Source organism: Babylonia areolata, chromosome 4, assembly GCF_041734735.1.
Source record: "Babylonia areolata isolate BAREFJ2019XMU chromosome 4, ASM4173473v1, whole genome shotgun sequence".
Classification (NCBI taxonomy): domain Eukaryota; kingdom Metazoa; phylum Mollusca; class Gastropoda; order Neogastropoda; family Buccinidae; genus Babylonia; species Babylonia areolata.
The window spans coordinates 53,098,619-53,119,758 of NC_134879.1; the positions used below are offsets into that span (position 1 = coordinate 53,098,619).

Consider the following 21,140-nt stretch of genomic DNA (forward strand, 5'->3'; position numbering starts at 1 on the left):
TTAGCAAAAGAAGTTCCTATTTGAACAAAAAATGATAAAAATGACTGCTCTTGTTGTTGTGTCAGAATATCAGATCAAAGTGCCAAGTTTAGAGAATAAAAAATATAAATATAACAGTAAATTCAGTTTGCATATAATTTGGCTTCTTTTTTATTTTTTTGTGCCCATCCCAGAGGTGCAATATTGTTTTAAACAAGATGACTGGAAAGAACTGAATTTTTCCTATTTTTATACCAAATTTGGTGTCAACTGACAAAGTATTTGCAGAGAAAATGGCAATGTTAAAGTTTACCACGGACACACAGACACACATACAAACACACACACACACACACACACAGACAACCGAACACCGGGTTAAAACATAGACTCACTTTGTTTACGCAAGTGAGTCAAAAAATGGTTTTGTTGAGGAATGTCAGAGCCTATTTGTTTACGATGAATCCTGTAGACCTGATTCCTATGGATGATGCGACTACCATGTGAGTTGCTTTGTTGCCCAGGGTCTGATGAAGAGCCTGGGACGAGTGCACTGCAGGACAGACTGAAGAAAGCTGGGGAGAGCAGAGGAGAAACGGTGAAGATGTCCGACACTGTGCAGCAGGCATTGGACGATGGTCAGTTTGCATTTGGGTTTTCAACTGTTCGCTGGTTTTTGTGGTTGACTTTTTTTGTGTTTTTATTTGTTGAGTGTAAATTTGAAGGACTTACGGATATGATTAGGTGTTGTTTATGATTTATTATTCTTCAGAACAGTTGACTTTGCATTTTTTTACACATGCTGCTTTTATGTTCTTAAAGTTATTTGTTCAGGGAATGTTAATGTAGGCTTGACCATGTTATATTAGAAGATGCCAGCAAATCAAACTTTGTATTTAATTACACACACTTAACCGTGACCCCCCAAGTGCAGACTCCGGCAGGGTTCTGATTCCTGTCCTGTGCAAACTACTACCCGCCTATGCGGAGAAAACAAAAGTAGCTATGGCCGATAACCTCCCAAAGTAGGTTCCCCTGTGCATCCCTGACTAGCGCCCTCTTTTTCCAGCAGCCATCTTGACTCCTGATCCTGTACTCTTCATACTGCTAAGTTTTTTCATATTTCTGTCTGTCTGTCGTAATTTTCTCTCTTTGCTCTTTCTGTCTGTCTGTGTTTTATTTTTGTTTTCACTTTTTTTCACTATGAAAGTGGCACAAGTTGAATTTAATTAACTCTTTCAACTCTGGCATAGGCAACTTCAGTCACATAGACAGTTCACCGCCATTGGTGACTTAAGTTGACATCAAAAGTTAATTTCAAATGGACTGTTTTTCACATTGTAACAAGGCTTGACATCTGTTGCCAACTTTCCTGCGCAATAGTAGATTAACCAACCTTCTCCCATTGACAGAGTTTGAAGCTGACAAGTCCACTGTGATATTTTGACACAAACCAGATTGTGTGACTGAGAGCGTGAGGTCTAAGATATTTGGTGCTGGGGAGTCTTTTTCACAGAAACTTGTCAGTGAAAGGGTTAAGCCCTCTCAATTTGTGGGCGGGTGCTATTCCCACTTCTCCACTTGTAACCTTGCAGGACTTCATGTACAGCAGAGAGTGCTGCAGTCTGTGCTGTGTCTGTTGTTTCAGACAAAGAAATGGAGCATGTCCAGTTCCACACCCAGCGGAGCAGGTCAACGGAGGCCTCATGGGACAGTCTGGAGGGTTCAGAAATCTCGGAGGAGGACTTAGCCACTCACAGCAAGGGTCCACCCTCTGTGTCCCCCCAGTATCCACCTTTGGAGGCAGCCCTAGAGTCCAACGTCCGCAGCTACTGCTTGGGGGAGAACGCAGAAAATGGCAGGATCTCTGGGGATGCCAGTGGATCCAGTTCTGAAGGAACCTATGAGGTTGAATCTCCATCTCAGTCCTCGCATCAGCAGTGCACGAGTACAGATAATGACGACCACGCCAAGGTTGGGTTGCATAAGTCAGAGACTGAAAGGACAGACTTGACGGGAACCAAGCAACAGGACATGACGTCATCCACCTCAGAAAGAGAAAACGGGGAGTTCAACAATGAAGAAATGATCCCAGTCTTCAAGAAAGACGAACAGAGCACTGATGAATCTGACGACAGTGAGGAATCAGAAGAAGTAGAAAAGAAGAGCGACAGGACTGGTGCTAATAAACTGTGGAAGTCGGCCATGTCAGAGAAAGATGGGCAGCAGACTGTGAATGGCAGTGACAGTCTGGAGGAATCCCGCAGTGACGCCAGCCATCAGAGGGGTCTGGGCGGTGATCGTCCAACTTCCACCTCTTCCTTTACCCATAATCCTGGTCAGCGGACAGGCGATGGTGGTGGTTCTGAGGAAGGGCTGGAGACATTGTGTTTGAGTGAGTTGTTGGGTCTTGTGTCCAAGGTCTTCAGCTTTTTTTTGTTGCTCTTTTTGTGTAATACCTCATTTTTCTTTAACCTGTCTGTCAAGACATGCCAGATTGTGGAATAATGTATTGGGTAATTTTTAATAATGGTCAAAGTGACGCCAAGAGCCCTGTCTGTTTTTCACTCAAAACCAGTCTGTCTGTCTGTCTGTCTGTCTCTCTTTCTCACGCACATATACATGTGCATGCACGCACACACACACACACACACACACACACACACACACACACACACACACTCTCTACCATTTCTGAATGTATGCTGTCTCTTTGTTCATTTTTACCTTTCCACTTCGGCAGCTGTACTCAGGTTTTCAGGAGTTGTATCCAGACAGTCATGAATCAGAATCAGAATCAATTTTAATGTCACACAATAAGTAATTCAACAATAAAATGATGAAATAAAATAAAACATAGAACAATTACTTCTTCATGCTCTGGCGTTATTCGCAGCAGTTATTGACAAATTTTCCAAGCATTTCTACAAGTTTGTCTTCCGGTATCAGCTGACTGGGTTTAATAATATTTGGAAGGTATTTTTGAATTCTTCTCTCATTCTTTGTATAATTGGCAACCATCTAAAAAATGATATAAGAAATGAGACATGTTGCATGTTGTGTGAGGCTGAGTGTTGGTGTTTCAGGTCTGCTGCAGTACCTGTGGAAGGTGGTGATGGAACAGCCGGTGGAGACCATGACTCCAGTGTTCTGTCAGGTCATCAACCCCCATGCCCTGCTGGTCCTGGCTCAGAGCCCCTCCTCGGCTGTGCGCATCGCTGTCACCCAGGTGTGTGTTCTTGTCTGACGTGTTGTTGTCACCCAGGTGTGTGCTTCGTGTCTGACTGACATGTTGTTGTCACCCAGGTGTGTGCTTCTTGACTGATGCATTGTCACCCAGGTGTGTGCTTCTTGACTGATGCATTGTCACCCAGGTGTGTGCTTCTTGTCTGATGTGTTGTTGTCACCCAGGTGTGTGCTTCGTGTCTGACTGACGTGTTGTTGTCACCCAGGTGTGTGCTTCTTGTCTGATGCATTGTCACCCAGGTGTGTGCTTCTTGACTGATGCATTGTCACCCAGGTGTGTGCTTCTTGACTGATGCATTGTCACCCAGGTGTGTGCTTCTTGACTGACGTGTTGTTGTCACCCAGGTGTGTGCTTCGTGTCTGACTGACGTGTTGTTGTCACCCAGGTGTGTGCTTCGTGTCTGACTGACGTGTTGTTGTCACCCAGGTGTGTGTTCTTGTCTGACGTGTTGTTGTCACCCAGGTGTGCGCTTCTTGTCTGACTGACGTGTTGTTTTCACCCAGGTGTGTGTGCTTGTCTGACTGACGTGTTGTTGTCACCCAGGTGTGTGTTTTTGTTTGACGCGTTATTGTCACCCAGGTGTTTACTTCTTGACTGACGTGTTGTTGTCACCCAGGTGTGTGCTTTTGTCTGACGTGTTGTTGTCACCCAGGTGTGTGCTTCTTGTCTGACGCATTGTCACCCAGGTGTGTGTTTCTTGACTGACGTGTTATTGTCACCCAGGTGTGTGCTTCTTGTCTGACTGATGTGTTGTTGTCACCCAGGTGTGTGCTTCTTGTCTGATGCATTGTCACCCAGGTGTGTGTTTCTTGACTGACGTGTTGTTGTCACCCAGGTGTGTGTTTCTTGACTGACGTGTTGTTGTCACCCAGGTGTGTGCTTCGTGTCTGACTGACGTGTTGTTTTCACCCAGGCCAACACTCCTTGAAGTGAACATGTACCTGTGGCAGGTGCCTGTGCTTTGAAAGTGCTATGAAATTGTACTATTGTTAGAATAATTGGTGTGTGTTGGTGACACACCTGTGGTGGGCGCCTGTGGTGATCATCTAATTGTAAAGTGCTTTCAGGGGTTCGGAAATGCTATATAAATGTACTGTTGTTATTACTATTAGAATGTGTGGAGGGCAGCTGCTATGTACATATGTATGTTAAAATGTGTGGCTGTATCGTGTGTGTGTGTGTGTGTGTGTGTTAGTCATGTGCACATTTTGGTGCATGTATGTAACACTGATGTAATGTGTTAGGTAAACAAAAGTGGTTTGTAAAGCACCTAGAGCAGATTTCTGGATAGTCTGCCATATAAGCATCCATTATTATTGTTATTATTCTGATGATTTGTGTTTGGGCATCAGGTGGTGAACGCGTACCTGTGGTGATGCTCTTATAGTAAAGTGCTTTCGGGGGTTTGGAAGCGCTATATAAATAAACCACTGTTGTTGTTATAATGAATAGTGTGTGTGCGTGTGCGTGTGTGTGTGTCAGGTGGTGAGTGCATACCTGTGGCGTGCGCCTGTGGCGATGCTCTTATTGTATAGCACTTTGAGGGGCTTGGAAGCGCTATATGAATATACCACTGTTGTTATAATGAATTGTGTGTGTGGGTGTGTCAGGAGGTGAAAGTGTACCTGTGGCGGGCGCCTGTGGTGATGCTCTTATAGTAAAGCGCTTTGAGAGGTTTGGAAGTGCTATATGAATATACCACTGTTGTTATAATGATGTGTGTGTGTGTGTGTGTGTGTCAGGTTGTGAATGCGTACCTGTGGCAGGCGCCTGTGGTTTGAAAGCACTGTGAAATTATACTATTATGATAATTATTGCTGTGTGTGGGTGACAGGTGGTGAACGCATATACACCTGTTGCGGGTGCCTGTGGTTTGAAAAGCACTGTGACATTTTACTATTGTTACGATAATAATTTGTGTGGGTGTGGCAGGTGGTGAACGTGTACCTGTGGTGGGTGCCTATGGTTTGAAAATATGATCATAGTTTGTGTGGGTGTGGCAGGTGGTGAACGCGTACCTGTGGCGGGCGCCTGTGGTGATGCTGGAGGAGTTCCTGCGTGAGGACGGGCTGTACCTGCTGGCCAACCAGCTGGGGGCCTACCCTGTGTGTCAGCAGCAGGTGGAGGTGGCCTTGTCCCTCCTCATGCAGCACGCCTTCACCTTCCAACACCAGTATGGTTCTCTCACCGTGTTGTTGGTGTTTGTGTTTGCGTGTGTGTGTGTGTTTGTGTGTGTATGTGTGTTGTGTGTGTTTATGTGTGCGTCTGTGTGTGTGTGTGTGTGAGTGCAAGGGAGTGAGTGTGTGTGTGTATGTGTTTGTGTGTGTGTGTGTTTGTGTGTGCATGCATGAGTGCATGCATACATGCGTATCTTTGTCTATCTGTGTATGTGTGTGTGTGTGTGAGTATTATTTTAAGATTTGCAGAGATGCCAACTGTAATGATTTTGCTGTATTTTATTACACTTGATCACACTTTGTACCGATGTTACGCCAACGTCAAAGTTGTTCCGATGAGTTCATTTTTGTTTACATAGCTAGGTCATATGCTTTCCTGTCGTAACATTACCCAGACGCTCTAGACATATCAATTGTGAGGCTAGGGCTGGTAGATAAATAACTAAATAAAACCAGCCGCCATAGCGAAGTGGTTAGCATCACGGACTGACGGCTGGGAGGACGCGGGTTTGAATCCCAGCAGAGGTGGCTTTTTCGGCCCGTGGCCGGCTCTTACCCAGAGTTGAGTGTGTGCTGTGGGCTTAAATGGGGAGACTGGGACCACACAGTCGAGTGTCATCCACTGTTTAGTTTGAAAATCCTCATGTGAATTTTTGTTTCTGGTGTTGCTATCTATGTATCATATACTGTGGAAAAAAACTTGTTTAGCTGTAATTCTTGTGAAGAGGTTAGTGACATCCCTTATGATTTGGTCTGAAAAGCTTATGTTGTGACTCTGTATATTTTTAAATGTAATCTTACTGTGGTGTTATATTATACAGACATCTTCATCATGGGAGTCTTCTAAGTATAACATACTGAGAGAGAAAAAAACACAAAAAAACAACCCCATTGAAGTCCAGACTTCTCTCAAGGTATGACCATTCCCTTGGGTCTATGCATATGTCTGCTTATCCTACCCTCCATATCCACATACCCTTCATTTTTTATTTTTATTTATTTTTTTTTTTTTTTATATAACAGTATATGGATTAGTCTGTACAATACAATGGCCTTGAAAGTGAAACTGAATTGGAATTCTGTTTCTAGGGGTTGACATGATGTATGACAGGAGTGATGGCCTAGAGGTAACGCGTCCGCATAGGAAGCGAGAGAATCTGAGTGCGCTGGTTTGAATTACGGCTCAGCTGCTGATATTTTCTCCCCCTCCTCTAGACCTTGAGTGGTGGTCTGGACACTAGTCATTTGGATGAGACGATAAAGCGAAGTCCCCTGTGCAGCATGCACTTAGCGCATGTAAAAGAACTCATAGCAACAAAAGGGTTGTTCCTGGCAAATTCTGTAGAAAAATCCACTGGGATAGGAAAAACAAACAAAACTGCACGCAGGAAAAAATACAGAAAAATGGGTGGCGCTGTAGTGTGGTGACGTGCTCTCCCTGGGGAGAGCAGTCCGAATTTCACACAGAGAAATCTGTTGTGATAAAAAGAGAAATACAATTCAATACAATATGCATGCAAAAGGGAGGTAATATCTGAAGGGAGGTCACCAACCGCACCTAATTTCGGTTCATGGATATAAGCGGTGTAGAAGTTTGAACAGGATTTGTGTCAGACCCTTGCCTGAGTCTGCATGAATGGGTAATGGTAAGTATCTTAGATTAAATGTAATCTTTGGGGAAAAACATTTCTGTCTTGTGTAAAAGATTCGGTGTGTGTGTGTGTGTGTGTGGCCAGCTTCATGGTTGGGGACCTGGGCCAGGTGAACGAACTCCAGCAGGTGGCGCCGGTGCTGGTGCTGTCCATGCTGTGTGGGACCCTGCTGGACGTGGCTCTGTGTCACAACACCCTCACCGTGCTGGCTCAGGTGAGACACCTGCCACTCTCACCAAACATGTGTGCACCTGACCTGGTTCTTGTCGTGACACATTGCCCCAGCTCAGGTGAAATATGCATCGTTTTTTGTTTCTGTAACTCACTGTCCATACTCCGGTGAGGTCCCCAGACGTCATGTACCACCTGAACTGGCTCAGTGTCACAACACCCTCAGTTTCTTTGCTCAGGTGAGGTCTGCTTTGTTTTGGTTCCATAACTCCCTCTCCTTTCACAGGTAAGGTATGGGTGTATTTTCTTAACTCACTCTCTTTACCCAGTTGAGGTATGCATTATTGTATTTCTGTGACTGACCCTCCTTGCTCAGGTGAGGTATGCGTTGTTCTACTTCCATGACCCATGTCTTTGCTAAGGTGAGGATTACATTGTTCTGTTTCCATACCTTATCCTCCTTACTCAGGTGAGGTATGCGTTGTTCTACTTCCATGACCCATGTCTTTGCTAAGGTGAGGATTACATTGTTCTGTTTCCATACCTTATCCTCCTTACTCAGGTGAGGTATGCGTTGTTCTACTTCCATGACCCATGTCTTTGCTAAGGTGAGGATTACATTGTTCTGTTTCCATACCTTATCCTCCTTACTCAGGTGAGGTATGCGTTGTTCTACTTCCATGACCCATGTCTTTGCTAAGGTGAGGATTACATTGTTCTGTTTCCATACCTTATCCTCCTTACTCAGGTGAGGTATGCGTTGTTCTACTTCCATGACCCATGTCTTTGCTAAGGTGAGGATTACATTGTTCTGTTTCCATACCTTATCCTCCTTACTCAGGTGAGGTATGCGTTGTTCTACTTCCATGACCCATGTCTTTGCTAAGGTGAGGATTACATTGTTCTGTTTCCATACCTTATCCTCCTTACTCAGGTGAGGTATGCGTTGTTCTACTTCCATGACCCATGTCTTTGCTAAGGTGAGGATTACATTGTTCTGTTTCCATACCTTATCCTCCTTACTCAGGTGAGGTATGCGTTGTTCTACTTCCATGACCCATGTCTTTGCTAAGGTGAGGATTACATTGTTCTGTTTCCATACCTTATCCTCCTTACTCAGGTGAGGTATGCGTTGTTCTACTTCCATGACCCATGTCTTTGCTAAGGTGAGGATTACATTGTTCTGTTTCCATACCTTATCCTCCTTACTCAGGTGAGGTATGCGTTGTTCTACTTCCATGACCCATGTCTTTGCTAAGGTGAGGATTACATTGTTCTGTTTCCATACCTTATCCTCCTTACTCAGGTGAGGTATGCGTTGTTCTACTTCCATGACCCATGTCTTTGCTAAGGTGAGGATTACATTGTTCTGTTTCCATACCTTATCCTCCTTACTCAGGTGAGGTATGCGTTGTTCTACTTCCATGACCCATGTCTTTGCTAAGGTGAGGATTACATTGTTCTGTTTCCATACCTTTTCCTCCTTACTGAGGTGAGGTATGCGTTGTTCTGCTTCCATGACCCATGTCTTTGCTAAGGTGAGGATTACATTGTTGTTTCCATAACTTTTCCTCCTTACTGAGGTGAGGTATGCGTTGTTCTACTTCCATGACCCATGTCTTTGCTAAGGTGAGGATTACATTGTTCTGTTTCCATAACTTATCCTCCTTACTGAGGTGAGGTATGCGTTGTTCTACTTCCATGACCCATGTCTTTGCTAAGGTGAGGATTACATTGTTCTGTTTCCATAACTTTTCCTCCTTACTGAGGTGAGGTATGCGTTGTTCTACTTCCATGACCCATGTCTTTGCTAAGGTGAGGATTACATTGTTCTGTTTCCATAACTTTTCCTCCTTACTCAGGTGAGGTATGCGTTGTTCTACTTCCATGACCCATGTCTTTGCTAAGGTGAGGATTACATTGTTCTGTTTCCATAACTTATCCTCCTTACTCAGGTGAGGTATGCGTTGTTCTACTTCCATGACCCATGTCTTTGCTAAGGTGAGGATTACATTGTTCTGTTTCCATAACTTTTCCTCCTTACTCAGGTGAGGTATGTGTTGTTTTACTTCCATGACAGTCTTTGCTCAGGTAAGGCATGTGTTGATTATTTCCATAACTCACCTCACTCAACGTAGTGTACCACCTGACACGGCTCTGTGTCATAACTCGCTGTCCTTGGTCAGCTGATGCAGATGACTATCCTTCCACTGTCTCAAAACAGTATTACCACCTGATGTGACTGTGTTACAACATGCTTACCGGCCTTGCTCATCAGGTGAGGCACACATGACATGGCAGTATATGTGTGTTTTCTCTCATGGTCTTGCCTCAGTAAACTCGTCTGGCCATAGCTCATTGAGATGATGTTGAATGCATTGTTTGGTATTTCAGTCACTTGGATGGCTGATTGTCTGGTGTGTCAGGGTTTCTTTTCACAATTTTGCCTTTACATGAATCTGAAAAAAAACCCACCTGGCATTTCTTTGCTCAGTTGAAAAGGAACTCATGGTTCAGTTGCAGTGTATGTTGTTTGACAGGTGATAGAGAGCAGTCATGTGATGAGCAAGGTGTTGATAGACCTGGGTCTGCCGGATACTCTGTGCAACCTGGTGTACACTACACAGCGCTATCACGCCAGGTAAACTGTGTGGGTGTGGGGTTGTTGTTTTTGTTTTTTTTTGCGCGTGTATGGGTGTGTTTTTGTGTGGATGTGTGTGGGTGTGGGTTTTTTGTGTGTATGAGGATGGAGGAAGGAGGAATACTAGTATACTAGTGATTGTAGACATTTTGCCAATGAATTTTCACATTTGAATGTTATTTAAAAGGTAGGGGAGGAAGGGAATGCTGGGCTGAAACCAGGCAGAAGGAGGCTGCAATATCATGGATGTGTGAGTGTGGATGTGGGTGTTTTGTGGGTGAGTGTGTGTGTGTGTGTGTGTGTGTGTGTGTGTGTGTGTGTGTGTGTGTGCATGGTTGTGCTTATGGATGTGTGGGTATGAGTGTTTTGTGTGTGCAAGTGTATGTGTGTGTGGATGTGTGTTTAAGCAGATGCGTGTATGTGTGTGTGCTTGGGTTTGCATGCATGTGAGAAAGAGAGACAGACAGAGATGATGATCCAGTTACTAACAGACATGAGTCTGCCAGAAAAAAGATATGATACAGAAATACAGACACGAACTCATGACCAAAAAACAGGCTTAGGCTTTAGCCTCTTCTGAGCCCCTTTCACGTTAGCTGATTTCTTCATGTCCTGATCATTTTTGACTCACTTGTGTAAACAAAGTGAGTCTATGTTTTAACCCAGTGTTCGGTTGTCTGTGTGTGTGTGTGTGTCTGTGTGTCTGTGGTAAACTTTAACATTGACATTTTCTCTGCAAATACTTTGTCAGTTGACACCAAATTAGGCATAAAAATAGGAAAAATTCAGTTCTTTCCAATCATCTTGTTTAAAACAATATTGCACCTCTGGGATGGGCACAAAAAAATTAAAAAAAGAAGCCAAATTATATGCAAACTGCATTTACTGTTTATATTTTTTGTATTTTCTAAACTTGGCACTTTGACCTCTTATTCTGACACAACAACAAGAGCAGTCATTATTATCATTTTCTGTTCAAACAGGAACTTCTTTTGCCAAGCATGGAATTTTTATTTATTTTGCAAACGTTTTGGTGCAGATAGTAAAAAAGGGAAATTACTCTGTAATTAATGCTAGGGGACTTAATTTATCACAAGTGAGTCTTGAAGGCCTTGCCTCTCTTGTTTTCTTTTTTCTGTCCTATGGGTGTGCAGATGTTGTGCAGCAACTGTGCATTCATCTCAATGCACTGAGACGTGTGGGAAAAATGGACTGTGTTTACTGTTACATTGTAATTCAGCTTGCTGTGTGCAGTGCCACAGACCTGGAGGGGATGGACAGTGGTCAGCTGATACTGCTGGACATACAGAACATCTTCTGCCTCCTGGCTGTGGCCGAGTTCAGGTCAGTGATGTGACAGACTGACATGTGCATGACTTGTGTTTCATGTCAGAAATGCCTGCTGAATGGTCTCTGAAGACTTTACCTGTTGGTATGAAAAGCACCCTTTATGATTTTTTTTTTTTTTTTTTTTTTTTTACATTTTCTTCTTTATAATTGGAATCAAATGGAATGAATAGTTTTAAATGAGCTGATAAAAATCTGTAACATTTAGGGAGCCTGAGCTCACCATGCACACACACACACACACATACACATACACTCATTCGCCCTCTCTCACTCACACACACACACACACACACTCACACAACACACACACACACACAACACACACAACACACACACACTCACACACACACTCACACACACACACACACACACACACACACTCTCACACACTCACTCACTCACTCACTCACACTTCCTCCCTTTCTTCCTTCCACAGAGTGACACAATCAAATGTTGATTATTCTGTCACACACACACACACACACACACACACACACACACACACACACACACACACACACACACACTTTATAGTGCATGTGAAAGAACCCATGGCAACAAAAGGGTTGTCTCTGGCAAAATTCTGTAGAAAAATCCACTTCAATAGGAAAACTAATAAAACTGCAGGCAGAAAAAAATACAAAAAAAATGGGTGGCACTGTCAGTGTAGCTACTCGCTCTCCCTGAGAAGAGCAGCCCAAATTTGATATAGAGAAATCTGTTATGGCAAAAAGAGTAAATCAAATACACAACACACACAATGTAATACACACACGCAACACGCACGCACACACTCGCTCACACACACACACACGCACGCACGCACGCCAGGTAGTTGGGTGGTAGAACATGGTGGACTGGTGTTGATATGAACATTCTGTGTGTTTCAGTTGGAGTGGGGTGGCTCATTACCAGCAAGTTGAGTACATGTTCACCATCCTTCAGGCCATGGAGGACAAGGAGAAGACCAGGGGAGGTACTGTGCTCCGTTCTTAGTTCATCCACTGTCTGTGAAGCAGTGATCAGGAAGCAGTCTTAGGAGAAAGGTTGCATATTGGTTAAGGCACTTACCTGCCAATACACTGTCTGTGAGGGTCTGGGTTCGAATTCTGGTCTCGCTCTTTCTCGTAAGTTTGACTGGAAAATCAAATAGAGCATCTGGTCATTTGGATGGGATGATAGAGGTCCCTTGTGCAGCACGAACTTGGTGCACTGAGAAAGAGTTTCAGTTTCAGTATCAGTAGCTCAAGGAGGCGTCACTGCGTTCGGACAAATCCATATACGCTACACCACATCTGCCAAGCAGATGCCTGACCAGCAGCTTAACCCAACGTGCTTAGTCAGGCCTTGAGAACTGAAAAAGAACCTGTGGCGACATGGTGTTGTCCTCCAGATAACTTCTGTACAAGTCCACTCTGTTAGATATGCAGATATATGTGCTTGCACTCAAGGCCTGACTTGTGCTTTGGGTTATGCCGCTGGTCAGGTATCTGCCTGGCAGATGCAGTGTAGCTTGTATTGATTAGTGTGAATGCAGTGATGCCCCCTTGAAAAACTGAAACTGGAGTTGAATAATTACCTCAAGGAAACAGACAGAAAAGGAAAAAAAGAAAACTATTGAGATGCTACCACCAGAGAATGCAGTGGTAACTGTTAACTCTCACTGCACTTTATTTTGAAATCTTCCAATGTCATTTCAGTGGGGGTTTTTCTCTCATTTTATTGTTAACTTTTACATTTTAATGGCATTATAGTGGTGTGTGAAAAATTCAGAAAGCAAAAAAAAACAAACCAAAACCTTTCAGTCTCTGTTGTCACATGTGCCTGTGGGTGGATGGTGCAGAGAGCGGGGTCAAGCGGGCAGAGACAGCGAGGGCGTTGCAGTTTGCCATGGTGGTGCGGATACTGGACTGTGTCCAGTCCCTCAGTCTGGACGTGAGCCGGGCGTCGAACAGCTGGCTGAACGCCCAGTCCACAGGGGTCCTGGAGTCCAGAGGTGATGGTCATGGCTAGCTGTGTGTGGGAGGGGGCTGGGGGGTTGGCTTCTTGTGAGTGCCGTGTCTGCTCTGCACGCTTTCAACACACAATATATTAGCATGTAGAATTTCTCAGAGGATATCACAAGAAATATAGCGTAAAATGAACAGTAATTGCTTCAATATGAGATAACAGAAAGCCTAAAGTTTACTATGAAGTCAAAATCTGAAAATCGACAACCTGACCCCCACCCACCTAAAATTGCCGCTAGCGGCAAAGTTGGTCAGGTGCAAAGTGACTCATTCCGTGATGGAGGGTCACACATATGCAAAAAGTCTGGGTTTTACCAGAAGTAAAGACACAATTTAACAAACAGAAACACATCTTAAAAAAAAAAAAAAAAATTCCAAACTTTTTCTCCCATAGTTGTGATCCTCTCCGTGATTGTGTGTATATGTTTACAAGAGTGTAGGCATGCACATGTGTTTGTTCTGTTGGTGGAGAGAGGTGGGATCATGCCCTTGTGCTTCAGACAGAGTGAGCATTGTTCCATTTTTAGTTTGGTTTTTGTTCATGCATCAGTTTAAAAAGAAATCTTTTTGTTCATTGTAGGGTTATTATAAATCACAAAGAGCTCTAAAGTGCTTTAGAAAACTCCTTTCATGTTGATGATAGTAATAAAGATAATAATAATGATAATGGTAATAATAGTGATGATGATGATGATGATGACGATGATAAGATGGAGAATAATGAAACATGATAATAAAAATAGTAATAATATCACTACTAGTACTACTTCTACTATTACTACTACTACTACTACTACAACACCACCACCACCACTACAATACTACTGCTACAACACCACCACCACTACTACAATACTACTTCTACTATTACTACTACTACTACTACAACACCACCACCACCACCACTACTACAACTGACAGCGATAGAAATGTGTGAGAATGTACGATATGCCCCGCAGCTACATCTGCCAGCCCGATGAAAGCCTTCACCTCCAGCCTCATGACGGCTTCCTCCATTCCGCATCTGTCCTCCGGCCAGCCCGGCAAGAAGGTCAACGTGCCCCAGGTCAGTCTGACCAAGCCCCCACTGCTGCGCTCTGTCCACTCCCTCCCCCACTTGGCCGCCTTCCTGTCCAACGCCGACAGTCTGTACGCCATGGTGGAGAGATCCAGTGACGACACGTCCAGCGGGGGAAGCCATGCGTTCCAGCGGTCCACCTCTGAGGACGGGAAGCAGACGTTGCTGCAGCGGCTTTTCGGGCGGAAGAAGAAGCTGGAGTACAGCTGCCTCACTCAATCGGAGCTGCTGGAGCGCTTCAAGAAGTTCCTGGTGATGGCTGTGGACCTCGCTGTGTTCCAGGGTGGGTTATGTTGTAGTGTGTGTGTTTGTGTGTGTGTGTGTGTTTATTTGTATGTGTTTGTGTGTGTGTGGGGGGGGGGGTTGCTGTAGAGCAGGGCTGGTGTAATGCGAGCTGTTTTGGCAGCGCTAAGTTTGGTTTGAATAAATCTTTAATCAGAACTCATGAAGTGCAAAATAGATGTTTGTGAAACACAAAGCAGTAACAAGCTTACAGCTTATACTGTGCTCAAACTTAAAACACACGATTATCCATAAACCAGAATTATCCTAACTAAAGAAATATTGTTAATATATGATAGTTTGATACATAAAAGTTTGATGTCATATAAATCAACAGCATAAAACTTTCATGACCAACCAGTGCAGATGTCATGAGCACTTTTTTTTTTCATTCTTTTGTGTCTTTTCTTGGTATTAGCTAACTTTGTTAACAGCTGAATTTGCCCAGCATTAAGAATTTTCACAAGTAAACTTGGCATTGTTAAGATTTCTTACGCAACCCAGCCCAACTGTGAATGCAGTGTTATTTGTTATATTAATCAGTGTTATCGAAAAGATGGTATTCATTCTGGCATCAAACATAGAGGGAGTTGTTTATTGCTGTTACATCTTAGAGTAATCATATTCATGCTTGTAAAAAAAACCCAGTATATTAAGATAGCATATAAGTTGATCATAGTTATGCTTGTAGAAAAAAACACCAAAATAACATAACTTCTGATAGTAATGCTTATAAACAAAATGTTCAGTCAGCATATGATTAATCATAGTTATGCTTGTAGAAAAAACACACCAAAATAACATATAACTTCTGATAGTAATGCTTATAAACAAAATGTTCAGTCAGCATATGATTAATCGTAGATATGAATGTAAACGAAAAAAAAAAAAAAAAGGCAAATAAGGTGATTCCAAACCCATTTGTGCGCAGAGCGTCAGACCAAAGTGAAGCCAGTCTTGCAGCACACTCTGAACTTTCTGGCGGAGCCCAGCATTGCCAGTCTGGATGACCGGTTCCTGAAGCACCTGTTCACCACTGTCTACCAGGCCCTGGCCCTCACTGTGGTGAGAACCACCTCTGCACACTTCAGTGTTTTATCTTCAACCTGTCCTCTCTCCACCACCTCCACACACCTCCTCTTGATATCCTCCCACTGGAGCTAAAACTAGAATATAATAAGGCTGTTTTTACGCACAAAATAGTAAGCGGCTACGCACCACCTTCAATTATAAATAACTTCCCAGTAAATAACATAAGACATGTACATAAGTTGCATATACCTCGTCCAAATCTTGATCTTTTTAAGTTCAGCCTAACATACAGCGGGGGAACATACTGGAATAATTTGCCATCACGTTTAAAAAATATTACTAACCACAACAACTTTAAGCAAAATCTAAAAATGTACCTATTCACAAAAATTGACGTCACCTGAAATCCAACATTGCTTTTGACAATTTGTGGGTTCCCTCTCACTCTCTCTTGAGTAGGTGCATTTGTGTGTGTGTGTGTGTGTGTGTGTATTCCCTGATTTTGTTTTCTTTTCTTCTCTTCTTCTTCCTTTTGTGGAATGGCTTTGAATGGTGAAATAATGGTATATTTTGATTGTGTTTTGATTTTGTGCTCATTTTTGCTTTTTCTAGCTTTATTCCCTCTTTAGGGCGAGGGCTGGATGTAAAAAAGCATGTTACTTGCTTATCTATTACCCTCGTTAATAAAGATTTTGTCTTGTCTTGTCTTGTCTTGTCCTCTCTCCACCACCTCTACACACCTCCTTTCTCCACCACCTCCACACACCTCAGTGTTTTATCTTCAACCTGTCCTCTCTCCACCACCTCCACACACCTCAGTGTTTTATCTTCAACCTGTTCTCTCTCCACCACCTCCACACACCTCAGTGTTTTATCTTCACCCTGTTCTCTCCATCACCTCCACACACCTCAGCTTTTCGTCTTCAACCTGTTCTCTCTCCACCACCTCCACACACCTCCTGTCTCCACCACCTCCACACACCTCCTCTCTCCACCACCTCCACACACCTGTCTCCACCACCTCCACACACCTCCTGTCTCCACCACCTCCACACACCTCAGTGTTTTATCTTCAACCTGTCCTCTCTCCACCACCTCCACACACCTCCTCTCTCCACCACCTCCACACACCTCAGTGTTTTATCTTCAACCTGTCCTCTCTCCACCACCTCCACACACCTCCTGTCTCCACCACCTCCACACACCTCTCTCCACCACCTCCACACACCTCCTCTCTACACCACCTCCACACACCTCCTGTCTCCACCACCTCCACACACCTCATCTCTCCACCACCTCCACACACCTGTCTCCACCACCTCCACACACCTCCTGTCTCCACCACCTCCACACACCTCATCTCTCCACCACCTCCACACACCTGTCTCCACCACCTCCACACACCTCCTGTCTCCACCACCTCCACACACCTCAGTGTTTTATCTTCAACCTGTCCTCTCTACACCACCTCCACACACCTCCTGTCTCCACCACCTCCACACACCTCCTGTCTCCACCACCTCCACACACCTCCTCTCTCCACCACCTCCACACACCTCCTCTCTCCACCACCTCCACACACCTCCTGTCTCCACCACCTCCACACACCACCTGTCCTCTCTCCACCACCTCCACACACCACCTGTCTCCACCACCTCCACACACCACCTGTCTCAACCACCTCCACGCACCTCAGTGTTTTATCTTCAACCTGTCCTCTCTCTTTATGTTTAGGCAGAAAAGGTTTATGCACGCTTAGCTTTTTATGGCTGTAAGGGCAATGAATTCACATTCACTATGTGTCTGTGGTTCAGCATAGGAAGGCAGGACCCAACCCTCTCCTTCCGCTCCTTTAATCTCCCCGATGGAAGTCGGGTACCCATTCACACCTAGGTGGAGTGAGGAAAATAGGAGTTAAATGCCTTTTCCAAGGACAACACCGTACTGAAATGGGGCCTCGAACTCTGACCACTGGTGAACAGGGCCAGTCACGTGTGGGATGAGCATGGACTCCTGTGTGGTTCGGAGTTTTCTTCTCTTGAGCTTCATTAACTCTTCAGCCATCCATGGCTGACTACTTTGGGTGACAGAATGGCTGTGCGCCTGACAGTTAACGCTACTACCAGCCAGCACATCAACTCTGTGCTTCCGAGAAGGGGCGCCGTCATCTATCTCTCTAACAACCCAGGGGGAAAAAAGGCTGCCTCATGGTCAGTTCCCACCCAGCAGCACTCTCTCTTGGGTCTCTGTCCCCTGCACAAACAGGGGGCCTATTTACACGCCCGTTGACTCTGACACATTTCAGACCCTCCAGTTGTTCAGCCCCAGCAGTAGGGCTTCTCTCCCACGCACAACAGTTGCGCGAAGTGGGACTTGATGACTGGGTTATGTTGGGGATATATTGGGGTGCACGCTGTTTTGGGCAGAAGATTCCCCCACTCCTCTTTCTTATGTACCGAAGTTAGAAGAGTATGACAGCATTTCGACGATGGGGATATCTCACAGCTTCTTTAAGGCTTGGAGACGCCTGCTGGAGATTCTAAAGGTCCCGAGAGGGTGGTGACCAATCCTGGATTTGTCCCCCTCAACAGGGCCACATTCTTGTGGACTCTCAGGCAGGCGTTTGAGAGACCATTCACCTGTGCGATGTGCCACTGCTTCAAACCTTCAGGTTGTGCAAGTCCAGATCCTCATTCATCCAGCATCATACAGGTACCTGAGATTCATTTGGATGGACTGAGTAACCCAGTTCTCTGCCCTTCTGTGTGGTCATTCCAGTGCACCCCATCCTCTGCCGACAGTGGGGTGGGAGGGGGGAGGGGTTTCCAGGTTCAGTTCAGAGTTCAGTTCCTCTAGGTAGGTACCTACTCACCTGACTCACTTGGCACAGTTGCAGGCCCTGTGTACAATTCACACATCAAGATTTCGGGAGCTGTGCACACAACAGGGATTGTCGCAACAAAAGGGAAATGGCACTCTCTCCCTAAGCCAAACCTCCGACTTCTTAGGGACAACATGTGCACACAGCAGCAAAGACAGAAGAAAAGTGCAAACACAAATTAGCTTTTTATTCAAGACTGTCTTTGCTGCTGTGTGCACATGTCAAATGATTGGTATAAGGACAGGCCCGGCGCTTCCTTTTTGAGGAAGTGTCTGGGTTTGTTCCAATGTACCTTTTATTTACCTGTGTGCTAGCTGAATCGGTAGTGTAAGCATCACTGACTTGAAGTTGTGTACCTTGTGTAATGGAGAGAGTTACCACTCTTTACTATTTGTTAGTGACACCAAAATACTTCCAGCTTAGTTGAATATACTTACCATGTCAATCTCAAATGCTCGCCTGTCCGTCCCCACGGTTCTTGCCATGTTCACATGGGACGTTTCTTTGCTGACCATTGGAATGATTGTTTACCTACTGCTGGACATGGCATTTCATTGGCTAGCAGACGACGGTCTAATGGTGAGATGTAGTATCACTGAGTTGCCATGATAAATTTTGGCCAAGAAGAGCAAACAGATATGCCTGGTTTGCATCAGTTTGACATGGTAAGTATATTGAACCAAACTGGGAGTATAATACGAACTCCCCATTTTGTGCTCAAATTATCTCTATCTTCATTGTGGACATTCTTGACACACCAGATGAGGATTTTGTAGCTGTCAGTTGCGGTAGTTTCTGTATTGGAGACTGCATGTATGCATGCATAATATGCTTTATACATCTGCAGTTGTATTGGAGCATAAAAATATTTGTGTTCTTGTGTTATGTAAGATTTATGAAGTATGCATTATTTTCTTTGATATATTTTGTCTTTCTCTCTCTCTCTGTGTGCAGTCAAAAGACCAGTACCACAAAAGAGCACGTAACCCCATCATGTTCAGTGCAAGAGATGTCTTGCGGGTGCAGGTAATCATGTCCCTTACTTCCCTTTTTTTAGATAAAACCAACAGTGGATAGCCATAAAATAAAGTTATTAAAAAAAAAATCAGTCTGTAAGCAAAGAATAATTGAAAATTAAATTTGAAAAAAGAAAAGAAAAGAAGAACAATATTATGGCAGTGTTTAAGCAAAAGAAGAAAGAAACAGAAATGGCTAGCAATGTCTGTAGCATTGTTTTTGTTTTTTCCTCCACCCCCTCCATCATTCAGTTAAATCAAAGTGTGAAAAAGGTCCTGAAGAAACAGAAGTAATTAAGTCAGTATGTCAGGGTGGGGGAGGGTGGGGGGAATTCAGTAGGAGCAGCACTGAAAGATTGTCACTGCTTCCAGAGAGTGCTCTGTTATTTTGTTGTGTTTATCACAAGACCTTTGTGCTTGGTACTGCTTTTCTGTATTGAAAAGAAAGACTGACATAGATCATTTTGGAGTGGGGGTGTGAAGTTTTGTGTATTCTGTGTCAGCAGTCTGTGTGAATGAATGGATCCTCACCAAATAAGTGTGCTGAAATTCACTAAGCCGGTTGTACATGACTCTTGCGTTTATTCCTGGCTTATTCTATTGAAGATTAATGCGTTTGATGATTGTTGAATGATATTGTTTGGCTCAGAGTTCAGCATTGATCTCAGAGTAATGTGTTTTATGATTGGTTGAACTTCTCAAGGCTTTAACCCTCACAAGAAAATGATGTCATGATGTAGATATCCATGCAACTTTAATCGCATGGATCTGCAGTGGTGCAATGGGATGTCGAATAATTAATCGGTCAACACTTGATTACTTTGATTCGGAGTCTTAACGCCTCAAACCTTTGACCAAAGCCTAGCCTAGGTGTGGAAGACGAAGGCTTGACAAGAGGCCTGTCTTCACACCACAATGTGGACGGGAGGGTGGTGACAGAAGGGTTAAGACACTCATCAGCCTTTCTTCCAGGTTTGACTGGAAATATCAAACTTAGCATCTAGTCATTTGGATGAGGAACTGAGGTCCCGTGTGCAGCACACACATAGCATATTGAAAAAGAAGCCACAACAACAGAAGGATTGTTCTCTGGCAAAATTGTAGAGAAGAAACCCACTCCAGCAGGTACACAAACATATATGCGCGCTCTCATGGCCTGACCAAGTGCATTGGGTTAAGCTGCTGGTCAGGTATCTACCTAGCGGATGTAGTGTAGTGTACATGGGATTGTCCGAACACAGTAATGCCTCCTTGAGAAACTGAAACTTTGGTCATCACTTGGCCAAGAGAAATTTATTTGTTGGATGATGATTGATAATAGAGAGACAGACTGCCAAACATACAAGTTTAATAAAAACAGTTTGAAAAAAAAAAAAGCATGCATGATGACATGTGCCTGTGGTATTGTTCCAGTGTGGCCGGCTGCTGACCTGCATGATGAGCCCCAGGATGGAGTTTGACCAGCGGATCTTCACCGTGTCCTACCTGATGGGGGAGAGTTGTGGGAGGGAGGTGGTGCGTCTTCTGGCTGGGGGACAGCACGTGGTACGTTATGCCTGGATCAGCTGTGCTTCAGGCTCACTCACTCACTCTGTGTGCCCTCAGAATCAGTCTAACTTTATTAT

The 21,140-nt window shown here is 44.2% G+C and overlaps 1 protein-coding gene across 6 annotated transcripts in view; it reads left to right on the forward strand.

Moving 5' to 3' along the window:
• Positions 1-21,140, forward strand: part of LOC143281307 (lysosomal-trafficking regulator-like) — a 190,077-nt gene that overhangs the window by 122,446 nt on the left and 46,491 nt on the right. For all 6 annotated transcript variants that reach the window (XR_013055116.1, XR_013055117.1, XM_076586488.1 and 3 more), the window contains exons 22-34: positions 504-617; positions 1,628-2,374; positions 3,066-3,208; positions 5,230-5,399; positions 7,140-7,269; positions 9,767-9,867; positions 11,122-11,211; positions 12,108-12,193; positions 13,061-13,213; positions 14,186-14,587; positions 15,518-15,651; positions 19,454-19,525; positions 20,929-21,060. Coding sequence is in view for 4 of the 6 variants with exons in the window: in XM_076586488.1 (XP_076442603.1) it covers positions 504-617; positions 1,628-2,374; positions 3,066-3,208; positions 5,230-5,399; positions 7,140-7,269; positions 9,767-9,867; positions 11,122-11,211; positions 12,108-12,193; positions 13,061-13,213; positions 14,186-14,587; positions 15,518-15,651; positions 19,454-19,525; positions 20,929-21,060 (2,474 nt within the window). In the remaining 2 variants the exon portion in view is untranslated. The remainder of the gene's footprint in view (positions 1-503; positions 618-1,627; positions 2,375-3,065; positions 3,209-5,229; positions 5,400-7,139; positions 7,270-9,766; positions 9,868-11,121; positions 11,212-12,107; positions 12,194-13,060; positions 13,214-14,185; positions 14,588-15,517; positions 15,652-19,453; positions 19,526-20,928; positions 21,061-21,140) is intronic.